At 42.5% G+C, this 13549-nt stretch overlaps 1 protein-coding gene across 1 annotated transcript in view; it reads right to left on the bottom strand.

Annotated features, from left to right (window-relative positions):
- The window catches only part of DHX8 (DEAH-box helicase 8), a 959075-nt gene that overhangs the window by 626047 nt on the left and 319479 nt on the right, over positions 1 to 13549 (bottom strand). The window contains exon 8 of the mRNA XM_044055176.1: positions 11883 to 12086. Within this exon, the coding sequence (XP_043911111.1) occupies positions 11883 to 12086 (204 nt within the window). The remainder of the gene's footprint in view (positions 1 to 11882; positions 12087 to 13549) is intronic.

The raw sequence follows: 13549 nt of genomic DNA, 5'->3' as shown, positions 1-13549 counted from the left end.
TTCTGAGTAGTCTTGGCTCTCCCAGTGGAAGTGCTCCTTCATGGTATGCAGGGTTCCCCAAAAGAACAATCCTCAGAAAGAAAGGCTGAAGGGATAGATTCTTCAGCATCAGAATCCTCATAGGGAGGAAGAGAATATTCCTGTTCAGAAGTGGAGTCAGAGGAAATGGAAACCTGATCTGAAAATTCATATTCTGTCTCTTGCCTAGGCCTCTTATCAGGAGGGGGATGGGAACCCCTGATCAAATTAATTAGGTCTTCGGCCATTTTGAGCATCTGCTTTTTAGGCATGGAGGCCTGTCCATGGGCTTGCTGCACTTGTTTCTTTGTCTTTAGTGGTGCTTTAGTCTTTGCCTTTGAAGCTGTAGTTGGTTTTACATATAACTGTGTAGGCCTGAAAACACCCTCAGAAGCCGATGCCTGCTCAGCGGCTTTGGACCCATCTGAGGGAATATTTTCCAAGTGTCCAATAACTTGAGTTTCCAGGGGCCAAGTCTGCTCCACATGGGAGTCGGAAGTGGCCTGCGGCTCTGAGGTAGTGGGCATCAGGGGCTGCGAAAGCACCTCACTGAGAACCGGCAACTGGCTTAGAAGAAGCCTAGTCGTCAGTTTTGGACCTCGGATGCCTGTCCTTTTCCTTGCGTTTCATGTGAATTGCGGTAGTCGGATGGCTATCCAAGGACATCATGTAATTAAATCTTCGGCCAAAGTAATGAAATGCAAAATCCTACCGACGCTTAATAGTGCGTTGGTTAAATCTAGCACAAAATCTGCAATTAGCAACGTCGTGATCAGGGCCTAGGCAAGGAATACAATAAGAATGGAAGTCCTTATGAGGTATTTGCTTACCACAAGAAATACAATTATTAACTTTTTCTGACATCGGTCTGGAGCAAGCAAAAAGTTTCCCCAATGGGTACTTAGCTTTAAATGAAGACTTTGGATCTGAAATTCGAACACGAAAATCTCAGGAGTCGGCCAACCGGCACTTGCAAAGTGCTTCTGCTTCAGGCACCGCGCGGCAAGAAAGACTGAAGAAAATGGCGTCGGCTGCATCTTTTATACGCCTGGCGCACTGACGTCAGGGAAGAGGCGATGGCAACCGACGCTGGACCAAGACTTTGGAATTCAGGCTGACTGCGGGTAGCCTGCCAGCAGGATAACCCAAGAGTAATGACTGCAACAGTGAAACACGGTGAACATCTTTTCTGTCATCACTGCAACATTCTCTTTTTCTCTCCCAAAATAAAATGCTACGAAGGCTTCCTCTACAACAAGCAGAAAATCTTAACACTGTACTTTCAAGTTTCACTTGAGACTTCACTTGCAACAGATTTCCAGTTCTTAAAATACCCTGTAGAGAGAGATGGTTGCTGCAGATGAACCAGTTCTCACAAAAAAATGACTACTTCAGATACCATGTAATATTTTGGCATGGTTGAAATAATGAGACAGAGGTCAATTTCATAAGCACATTTTTCAGTGTGTTAGAATATGCAGGTTATCAAACCATGTAACATACACACTGCAGTTGAAGGCTAGAGGTGCAGATTTAAAGATTTAAACTTGTTTAATACACAAACCAAGAGTCAAATAAATGCCCAATCTCTAAGCTCAGGGCAGGTTCACCCCATGCCTCCTCCTCCTCATACAGTTTAGACAGTCTGCACAGAATGACCTAGAAGAAATCTCAATCATAGGAAGTTACTAAGCTAATGGTCCTAGGGTCCTTCAAGCCTATCCAGGTTCTACCCCTTATTTCAACAATTAGCACGCATTGCCCCTATCCAAGAGGGACACAGGTGGAGCCCCCAGGGTGAACTTATGTTTACCCATCCAAACATCCAGATTGTGTTTGAAGAGGGCCAATGAGGTGCTCTGACATGAAGTGGGAGTACATTCAAAAGGTGTGGTAACCTCTGGGAGACAAATCTGTCCCTCCAGCAGGTTCTATTAATGTCACATACCAGGTTTAAGGTCTTTAGAGTGGGTAACCAGTGTACCCACTTGACCTGTGGATATGCAGCACTTCCAATAAAGCAGGGTTATAGACCGTCTTATATGCAAGGCATATATCACCCCTGAGTAATCTGTATGAAATAGAATAAAGTTCATAGGTCCATAGGTGTTTATTAAGCTAATGTCCACAAGGGCCTTTTTAAGCCTAGCCATGCATTCCAAATCTCTGACAAGTTCTGGTTCCCTTGATGAGTGTAAGCATGGGCCTGGGAGATGAACCATTTACAGGTTACCTGTGTCCATTAGAGAGATAAGTGCTAAAACAGGGATGAATTTCCGGTTTCCCAACCAATTGTCCAAGTTGCACTTGAATTGGGTTAGGGAGGAACTCTGCTTTACATGGATGGGAAGCCTGTTCCATAAACAGGACAGTCTCCAGGATACATACCTATCTCTCCAGCAGGTCCTATTTATATCACAGGCAAGGTTTAAGTCTTTAGAACAGGCAGTTCTGCTGCTGCTTCTTTTGTGGATATGCAGGAGGTCCATTAGAGTGGAGTCTGACAATGCCCTGCAAGCCAGTCACAGATCTCCCCGCAAAAGTCTATGGAGCAATGACTTCCTTGGACTTGGAATGCCATACCTTTGTTTATAAGTTGTGCAACATAGAATGACTCCCTCACCACTGTAGACACATGATGGTCAAAGGCTACATTACTATCTATGTTTGTCCCAAAGTCCCTGACTACTGGGTCAACTCTAAGGGGTGTGTTGTCAATATGACAATTACCAGGGATGGATGACTTCCCAAAGGATACTATTGTACATTTCTTGGCATTTAGTTTTAGTCCATGGCTCTGACACCAGTTGTTTGTCTGTGTCAGCCCCTCCTGGAGAACATGTGTGTCAGTGTGAAATTCAAGGGCAGCTCCTAATTTGCAATCATCTGCAAATTTAGTCAGTCAGAGACCACTGACATTGGCCTTGATTTCTGAGAAGTAAATGCCAAAATGGAGAGGTCCAAGGACTGATCCCTGAAGGACTCCACTTGTGACTGGCCTCTCTGTAGAGATGGACTCCCCAAATCTAACTTCCTGGGTCCTGTCTGTGAGCCAACTGGCTATCCACCGGGTGGCATATGGGTTTGTACCTAACCTCTTGAGTTTGTCAACAATGCCTGAGAAGGATGTTGTGTGAAATGTCTTGGCCAGGTCAAGAAAGGCAGTGTGAACAATTTTGCCCTTATCCATTGCTTTGGTGACCTTCTCAAAGTCCACCAGGTTGAGCAGGCATGATCTGCCCTTGGTGAATCTAAACTGGGTTGAGTCCAGTATCTGGAGGTTTACTATATCTCTACTGATCACCTCCATGATAATTCTTTCCATAGCTTTACATACAAAACTAGTGAAATGTATGGGTCTGTAGATGGCCCACCTTTGTACATAGGGAAGACTGATGCCTTTTCTCCATTAATGAGTCATGACGCCTGTTTGGAGGCTACAGTTAAATAGCAATTCCAGAGACCCTGATAGGTTACGTTTCATGCTGTTTAGAAGGCATCCTGGGATACTGTCTGGGCCCACTGATGCAATGTTCTTGGACTCAGAGAGAGCATTAAGGACCTATTCCCTAGTGACAGTAGGGTGAGTTATAATTGATGATATTTCCTGGGGGAAGGTTGAGGGGGAGAAAGGAGGAAAGATGGAGCTGAATTATCAGCCAGCAGGTTTGCTACAGCTTCCGGCTCAGTATCGGTGGCTCCATTTACAATGAGTTCTGCACACAACTGTGTATTGCCTTTCAGGTTACGAACATAGCTAAAGAATGCTTTGTGGTTGTCTTTGGCCTGGGAGGCCAAATCTACCTCAAATTTGGCTTTGGTAGACTTTTATTTGTCCTCTTGAGTTATTTGTTTAGTTTGATGAGAGTGTTTTTATCCTGCTGGGTGCTGCACCTCCTAATTTTTGTTATGATTTTCTTCCTCCTGTGACAGTGATTTCAGACTATCCACATAGGATAGATGCTGAAGACCTTGATTTTAACTTGTGAAGAAACTTTGTGGTCTCTCAAACTGCTGCATGTGCTTGGACATGTACATACCAAAAAGGGCGTTGTATTCACTTATTGGTCTGATGAGGGAAGAGTACATAGAGGTTATAACTTCTTTTTTTCTGGATGCAATGCCCTTACTTATGAGGAGAGCAATATAGAGTGCCCCTTCTTACCACTGTGGAGACATGGTGGTTAAAGGTACGGTTACTGTCAACCTGTGTGCCCAGGTGTCTCACCACTGAGTCCATACTTAGGGTGTTGTTATTGATGTGGTAGTTAGCAGGAACACTGTATGATAATACATTTTTTTGCATTGAATTTAAGGCCATGACTTTGGCACCAATTATTTGTTGGTGTTAAAACCTTCTTTGTAGGATGTTGTGATCGTTTGCAGGTTCTATGACCACTCCCAGCTTGCAGTCATCAGCAAACTTTGTCAGTAACAGACCTTTAGTTTTAGCTTGTACTTTGGAGAAATAAGATTCCAAACAGTAGAGGTCCCAGGACTGATCCCTGTGGAACATCACTGGGTACAGTGCAGCTGTTGGAAGTGGATTCCTCTGTTTTGACTACATGGGTTCCATCAGTTAGCGACCCATTTAATTATATAAGGGTTAATACCTTGCTTAAATTTCTCAAAATCTTTTGGGTTTCTAATACTGTGACAGGAATAGACCCCATTCCTAAGTCAAAGTACGATTAAAGTTCATGAAATTAGTGTTGTTTCACTCTTTGATGTCAGCCAGTAGTGCTCTTCACAGCACCCGCAATGTGCCCAGTAATGACTCCTGCAATTTATACGGAGTTACATGCAGCGGTAGCACACTAAATATGACTGTACACTTTTTTATAAGACCTGCTGCTCCTACTACTATTGGAACTACCTGGGTATCTTTCTTCCACATTGCACTTGCTTCTGCTTGCAAATCTTGACATTTTATGACTTTGTCTCTCTCTGTACGCAGAACACTGTAGTCACTGGGTGCGGCAATTTCAATGATCAATGCTACTTTTGTCTTCTTTTCTTGGACCACTATATCCGTTTTTCTAGCATCTATCTTTTGAACTGTTGGTAATGGATGATCCCATGTGATATAGACCATCATTTTCTATTATGCTTTGTGGCTCATATTTCCAGTGTTTTTCAGCCACTTCAAGTACCATCATGTTTGCACAATCCCCAGTGCAACAGTCTTGCCACATTATTATGCCTTTCAGTATACAGTCATTCTGCCATTAGCATGCCGCAACCAGCAACAAGGTGTGCAACTGTTTCCAATTCTGTTTTGCAAAACCTACGTTTGTCTGTTTCTCCCACATGTTCAATAGAGTTTGTAAACCAACGTATACGTAGCCCACTGTCTTGTACAGCCAATATTAACCTTTCATTTCTTGGTTTGAATTTGCCTGTTCTTAACCATTCCTGGGTTCATTCTGATCAACATGAGGTTCTTCCAGAAGTTTTCTATACTTACACATGTATCTATGGATTTTTCCACATTTCTCGCCTTCTCATCTGGCCCTTCACTTTATATTCTTTCTTTTGTTTTTTGGCACATTCAGTTGCTACCTGGTTTATATCCACTTTTGGTTTGATTTCCATTCTTGCTTGACTCCGATATGCTTCTGCTAGATTAAGCATGGAAGTCATCTCAGATTTATTCTTCTCATGTTTCAAAATTTTGTGTGTGGAGTCCTATGTGTGCAGATCTGTACATGTAATCAATTTCAAGAACGCCCATACCTCCTTTGGAATGGGGAATATATAATCTTGGTATGCACGGATTTTTAGAAATCATTTGGTGAGCATGAAGCATCCTTCTTGTTTTCCTATCCAACACATTTTGGGGCCAGTCAAATCAATCCAAAACTATAAGTTAGGACAGGAAGAGCAAATTGGTTTATAGCTTGGATTTTGTTCCTAGATGTCAATGCTGTTTTCAGGATTAATGTAAGCTTCTAAAGTAATCCTTACTAAGTTTAATTCGCATTTGTTCATGTTTTACTGTTGATCCTTCATCAGCTCCCAAATATTTACACACTTCCTCTTGCTTAAGCTCTTTTATATCACATTCTTGTCCCAAACTGATGTGTTATTGGTACTGCAGTTTTTCTGCTTTAAAGGTTGCTTTTGCACATTTATCAAGACCAAATGACATTCTTATATCATCTGAAAAAGTTTTGATAACTTCCCGTTGTACTTTCAGTTCCTCATCTGATCAGCTATACAGTTTCAAATCATTGACAAAGCAAAGATAAGAAGTCTTTACACTTTGTTTTCTAGGAGCCAAATTATAACCATAGCCTAAGCTGTTAGGTAGACAGCTTAACGGGTTAAGAGCAAGGCAGAATAGCAGCGGTGACAAGAGTGTCACACTGGAATATCCCCATTTGAATTTTTATCCCTGGAATAATAATTTGTCCTTTATCATGGCTTAATTGCAAAGTGGTCTGGTCACTGTAATGTACTCGATCAGTGTAGGGTGTATCTTATACATCTTAAAGCACTCTTTTATCCATGAATGTGGGATATTATCAATTTTTTTTGTAGTCAATCCATGCCATACTTAAATTCTTACCCCTTTTTTACTGTTCTCCACTATGACTTTATTTAACAACAAATGATACTTTGTTCCTTATGACTTTCTTTTACTGCCCTTTTGTTCTTTTGCCATAACTGAGTTATCTTCTAAATGACTAGAGACTCTGTCGCAGTGTACAGTTTATACGTCAACGGCATGCAAGTTATTGGTCTATAATTTTTAGGGTAGCTTGCATGTTCACTCAAGTAGGAGCATTGTTTTTCCTGTTGTTAACCAGGTCTGTGTCTGTTTGGGGTACGCATATAAATAGTTCTTACTTGTGGCTAAATCTTCTTGCAGAGATGTTAATACTTTTAACCGGAAGTAGGGTAGCTTGCATGTTCACTCAAGTAGGAGCATTGTTTTTCCTGTTGTTAACCAGGTCTGTGTCTGTTTGGGGTACCCATATAAATAGTTCTTACTTGTGGCTAAATCTTCTTGCAGAGATGTTAATACTTTTAACCGGAAGTTAGGTACTGCATCTGGGTCTGGGGTTTTCCAATTTGAGCCTTTTCTTATACCTAGCTGGGTGTGTTTTTCAATGATGCCTGAGTGGGGGATAGTGTCAAAAGCCTTTGCTAAGTCTAAGCAGGCTGCATGCACAGATTTCTGCTCGTCAATGGCCTTGGTGACTGTCTCACAGAAGTCCACTAGATATAATAGGTCAAGTGTCTGGAGATTACCTATATCCTTGTTGATAAGGTCCCATGATGATTCGCTCCATGGTCTTGCAGATAAGGCCAGTTAGGCTAATAGGTCTACAGTTCCTGTGGTTAGTGGAAGCACCACCTTTGTCCAAGGGGATAACGGTGGCCATTTTCCATTCAGCTGGAATGAAGCCAGAGTTTAGACTGTGACTGAAGACAGTACCCAGTGGTGTTGCTAATTCTTGTTTGAGACCATGTAGGAAGCAACCTGGGATGTTAGAAGATCCCATAGATGCTGTGTTTTTGGCCAGAGAGAGCGTTTATGACCTGCTCTTTAGAGATACAAGGTACAGGAGAAATGGTAGGGATGTCATGCAGTACTTATGGTGAGGATAGGGTGAAGTTTTCACAGAACCTGTCTGCTAACAGGTTAGCTATGTCTACAGGCTCAATATATGTGGTATCATTAACTACCAGTTCGGCACATATCTGGGTCTTTTATTTTAGGTTACGGATGTAACTACAGAACGCCTTGTGGCTGTCCTTAATTGAGGAAGCTAATTTGGATTCGTAGTTTGCTTTGGAGGACTTCACAAGAAGTCTTATTTGCTTGTTTAAGCTGAGAAGGGAGTGTTTCCAGTTTAGGGCTCTCTCCCTCTTACTCTTAGTAACTTCTTCCTCTTACTGTAAAGCCTGTTAATGGCAGTTGTCCACCAGGCAGGTTTGCTCTTCTTTGAGGAGCTTGTTTTGGTCCTATCATGCAAGGCCAAGTCAATGCAGTCATACAGGTGTTTGTATAAAGCACTGGTGTAGAACTTGGCATAGCTGCCAGTTCCATCTGATGGAAGATGTGCAGTAAAGCCATTTATACCATCCTGTAAGACTTCATAATCTGCTTTGGAGAGGTTTTTTACTTTAGTTGCTGCTGTGGGAGGAGGGGGACCTTTGGGAAAGTGAGTTAGAGCACAAGTAATTCACCCAGTCAATAAAAAGCTAGGGTGTTCGGATGTACCTTGATAGACTCAAGTAAATCTAAATAGGCAGAGTGGGTGCCCTAATTCATGGAGGGGGTCCTGTAGCTGGCAATGACCTGAATAGGTGTTCTAACAACAGTTAATTGCACCTGAAGTATCTCCATGGAATCATATGGTTTAACCAATCTGGAGGTGTATTTATCTTTAATGCATATCCATAACCACCTCCTTTAGTTTTCATGCCTTCAGTTTGTGGTCTGAATGTGTGGAAGGAGGTGCAGTCCGGTATTGTTGGAATGCTCTCCACAGCATTGAACCAGGTCTCTGTGACTGTACAAATGCCCAAGTCTTCTAAGGTGAGGACTGCTTCCAGTGAGTGCAGTTTCATGTTAAGACTCCTAGCATTTAGCAGCATAACCTTGAGGGGTTTTTTTAGATGGTGTTTTTAAGTCAGGAATTTTTTGTCCTTGAGATGCTGCCTAAAAAGGCATTATGGGGGTGGCAAGAGCCTTAGCCTGTAGCTGAAATCCCAGGGTTGACAGATGAAGACCATCTCTGGTAAAGCATCGAGGTCTGTCAATCATGCCATCCCAGGCTGACAGACACTGTGTATCCCCTTAGAATGACATCAGAAACTAAGCCAATTATTGAAGTTAATCACTTTCTGTTTGCATTGAGGTATCCTCCTAGGTGAAGGTAAATTGCTGCTCAAGGCTAGGGACATACATGCCTGAGATACAGTCCGAGAGCTCAGTCATGTCTCTCTTCATATAGTCCAGACAGGTACGTCTCAAGTCATTCACACCAACATGGACTATCAAAAGTCAAAGTCATAACAGTACCTGTTTTTGGGAGACTTCAGTGCATGTGTGATATGGCAGATCCTAGCACCTGACAGACAGCTGACCATGATCTTCTCCTTATCCTGTGCGTCTCACAATGGAATCACCTATGACTAATATGTTTGGTTTTGTGTTTTGCCTTAAAAGCTTGACAGGTGAGACACTGTGTTCTGCAGAGGAAGTATTTAGTGTAGCATGCTTGTGTTTGGGAGGTCTCTGGTTTTTAGGTATGCTTCTGGTGAGAGCCTCCACATGTGGTATGTGTGATGTGGATTTGGGTGGAGTAGGATTTGAGGTGTGCATACTGAAAACCCGCTCACTGTCATATGTACTGACTGGTGTGGAAGAGAGAATGGATTCAAGGTTGTTAAAATAGCTGCATTTCTCACATGTTGAGTTTGTGTGGAGTAGGAGTAGAGGGCTGTCGGTGAACATGAGCTAGTTGCTACACTGCCTCAGGATGCCCAAGTCAACCAAGCTGGTTTGAGAAACTGCAGGAAATTGTCTGTCCATAGTGTTAGGTAAATTTATACGGTCAAGAAAGGAGGTCGCATTTAGGAATGGCTAGTGTGTGAGGTGTGTTGCTACCTCTGAGGCTAGGCTTTGTGTTCCATCTGCCAGTCGAGCGTGCAAGTGTATCCAAGAAATCTAACTGGACAATGAAGATCAACTCTCTAAGATCAGATCAGAGCGAGCTATACCCAGGCTAAACAGAGAAGGTAAAAGTGGCAAGAACACCACAGGATGTATCCTTGGCTTCAATCGTGAGGGCAAGTCTCTTCCAGGCTTCACACCCCCATGGAAATAGATTACAGCATCAAGCCCCTGCTAAATGGGGACACAGGATATCAGAGCCCTACCTCTCTGACTGTCTAGACCCTAGTCAGTCATCCAGGCATAATTTCAGGTATAACTCCAGACCATCTACTGGGAATCGAGAAAGACAGTACCACCTCTCCAACAAAGAACCTCTTCCTACCATTCTTCTTCAATTTGAATTTGGATATACGGCCAGAAAAAAATCTAAAAGGGAGAAGGAATGCTTTACCTGCAAAGCAAGGAAACTGATCCAAACAGTGCAGGCACCCAAAAAGAACTAGTGATGAAATGGGAAGTGTGCTTTAATGTAGTCAATGCATCATGCCACCATGACAGACATGCGCCGATCCCCAAACTTCAAGAAAAATGATGAGGAGGATGAATGCGGACTGTGGAAAGGATGAACCAACCACAGAAGACATTAAGGAGGGTTCTCAAGCTTAGATACAATTGTGTGCATGCTACTTTTGCCTTATGATTCAGACATGCAAGACAGCTACAATATGTTTTACTGTATGCTTTAACATTTAATTTGTAACAGAGATAGACCAGCACCATCAAGCTATTTAGTTATTTTAAAAATGTCTCTTCTATAGCCGACTAAGCCAACCAAAGGGCACATCATGGAGGGTGCTTGGTGTTAGACATACATTTCATATATTAATTTTTTCTTCTGATCTCAGATATGCAAGCCAGCTACAATGTATTGCATTGCCTGTTTTATTCGTTAACTTGCTTACATAACTATGTTATATATTACTTTAACCACCTCTGTTGGGTAAAAAAAAAAAACAGCTTTCTCTAGATTCATGTTATAGGTAGTTAATACATGTGCAGACCATTGAAGAGCCTAGCCCAATTACTTCAATGCACTGTCCGGTTAAGTGACTTACTCAGAGTCACACAGCTGGCAAATGTAGGCTTAGGGAAACGAACCCTGGAACATGGAAAGCAGCTCAGTAACAGTCCAAAGCCTTAACCCACTGTGCTAACTACCAGATGAAATGAGCTCAGTAACAGTCCGAAACCTTAACCCACTGTGCTACCTACCAGATGAAATGGGCTCAGTAATAGTCCGAAGCCTTAACCCACTGTGCTAACTACCAGATGAAATGAGCTCAGTAACAGTCCGAAGCCTTAAAACCCACTGTGCTAACTACCAGATGAAATGAGCTCAGTAATAGTCCGAAGCCTTAATCCACTGTGCTAACTACCAGATGAAATGAGCTCAGTAACAGTCCGAAGCCTTAATCCACTGTGCTAACTACCAGATGAAATGAGCTCAGTACGAGTCCGAAGCCTTAACCCACTGTGCTAACTACCAGATGAAATGAGCTCAGTAACAGTCCAAAGCCTTAACCCACAGTGCTAACTACCAGATGAAATGAGCTCAGTAACAGTCCGAAGCCTTAACCCACAGTGCTAACTACCAGATGAAATGAGCTCAGTAACAGTCCGAAGCCTTAACCCACTGTGCTAACTACCAGATGAAATGAGCTCAGTAACAGTCCGAAGCCTTAACCCACTGTGCTACCTACCAGATGAAATGAGCTCAGTAACAGTCCGAAGCCTTAATCCACTGTGCTAACTACCAGATGAAATGATAGCTTACAAATGAAAAATGCCACCCATTCAGGGGACACACGGATTTGAACCAGGGACTTTCTGATCTACATTTATATGGTTCACCATTGAGCTATTACTCCATTTCTCCTCGCAAGATCTAAATGCCCCCCTCCCCCATACTTGCATATACACTGTTTTAAATACATCACTAAAATAAATATGTAAAACTAAGTAGGCACTTATATATTGGAACTAGTGTGTGAAATGGTAAAGAATCACAAGCACTTTACTTAAATTGACATTTTTGTTTTTTTGTTTGTTGTATATTTTAGATATTTAATGGAAGACAAAACACAATTAGCAACAAAGATCGCGGTTGACTAATCACAGGAAGGTAATTATTTTGTCATTTTGACACAGACTAGAAAGCAAAATAACATACCTGTTTAATCTCCCATTTCTCTGGGTCTGAAATTCTCGTGAGTCGCTTGCGTTCCATAGTATCATCTTCTACTTCCGGGGCATTAACAAGTGACAAGTGGGTGGGTCTGTCTGGGTTCCTCATAGTAGTTTCCTCACTACTGTCTCCTATAACATTCCTACGCCTGTTGGGATTTAAATCCTCCCCTGTTTCCTGATCAACATCCTGAAAAACAAAAGAAGTTACCAAGCATTACCAATAAAGACATTTATGGGATTTAAGATTTTACTGGCATCACTGTCATTTCCATCACTCTGACATCATGAAAACAGACACCAGGCTTATCATACCAGGGATGCTTCACAGTCTTATGTGGCTAACTAGTATAAAGCCCTTTGTAGCCAAATGACTGTACAACACAGCAGCAGGATGAATTTGCCTGACAGTTGTTTTACTCTAACAAACCCTTTTCCTATAGAGCTCTACTTCCTCCTTCCTACAGACTGTTCTCCAATATATACACCTGTGTTTACTGGAGTACTCAACAAACAAAAAAAAAACAAGGTCCAACCATCTGTACAATTAGTTTAAACAAGAATGCAAAGCTATCACACCACTAAGGACTCTTCATCAGTGTTACAAAACCAAAGTACAGTTGTGTACATGTACCATAAATGTAGATGTTCAAGTATAGTATTCACTGTTGCAGTCATCACACTTGGGTTATCTGCCTGCAGGTAGCCCTCAGTTGGCCCAAATACCAGAGACTTATTATTTCTGCATCAGATGCTGTCGCTTCTTCCATGACGTCAGGTCGTCAGGGGTATGAAAACAGGCAGCTGACACCATTACTTCAGTTTTTCTTGCCCCAAATGTCAGGTCCCCCAAAAAGTAAACACCAATACCAGTAGGGATTAGTCATAGAGAGGAGAAGTAATGAGACAGAGAAAACAAGGGGACTGGAGGGAGGGAAACCAGGACTGCAACAGTGAATACACTTGAACATCTACATTTATGGTAAGTGTACACAGCTGTACCATGTTCTTCATGTTTCACTGTTGCAGTCATCACACTTGGGTTGATTCCCAAAGCTGAGGAAGGGTGGAGGCAGTCAAGAAGAGTTAGGGCTGGCTAGTAGGCCTTGCAAGACTGCGGAGGCAAATCCTGCCCTGGACTTGGAAATGATAGGCAGGTGGTAATGCTTGGTGAAGGTGTGTACAGAACTCTGTGTAGCAGCTTCCAGTATATCCCTGGAAGGGACTCCTCTGTGAAAGGCTGCAGAGGTGGATGTAGCCCTAGTGGAATGCGTTCTGACCTCTTGAGGGGTTGATTTTCCATTGTGCTTGCAGCATAATTGGATGCAGTGTGCTATCCATTTGGAAATGGTTTGTTTTAAAATGGCCTTGCCCTCTGCCCCTGGTGCAAAGCTTACTAGCAGCTGGTTAGATTTTCTGAAAGGCTTAGTCCTATCAAGGCAGAACCTGAGCTGTCTGTGCACGTCCAAAGAGTAAAGGATCCTTTCCCCTTTATTTTGAGGATTAGGGAAGAAGGTTGGCAAATGGATGGATTGGTTGATAGCCACACTGGACACCACTTTAGGCATAAAGGAAGGGTTAGTCCTGAGGGAAACCCTGTCAGCATAGAAAATAATGAAGGGTTCCCACAGCCATCAGTGCTTGTAACTCAGA

This window comes from Protopterus annectens, chromosome 13.part0, assembly GCF_019279795.1.
Source record: "Protopterus annectens isolate FY-2018-M chromosome 13.part0, PAN1.0, whole genome shotgun sequence".
NCBI classification, from domain to species: domain Eukaryota; kingdom Metazoa; phylum Chordata; order Ceratodontiformes; family Protopteridae; genus Protopterus; species Protopterus annectens.
The sequence above is the reverse complement of the archived record's forward strand: the minus strand, read 5'-3'. Positions and strand labels throughout refer to the sequence as shown.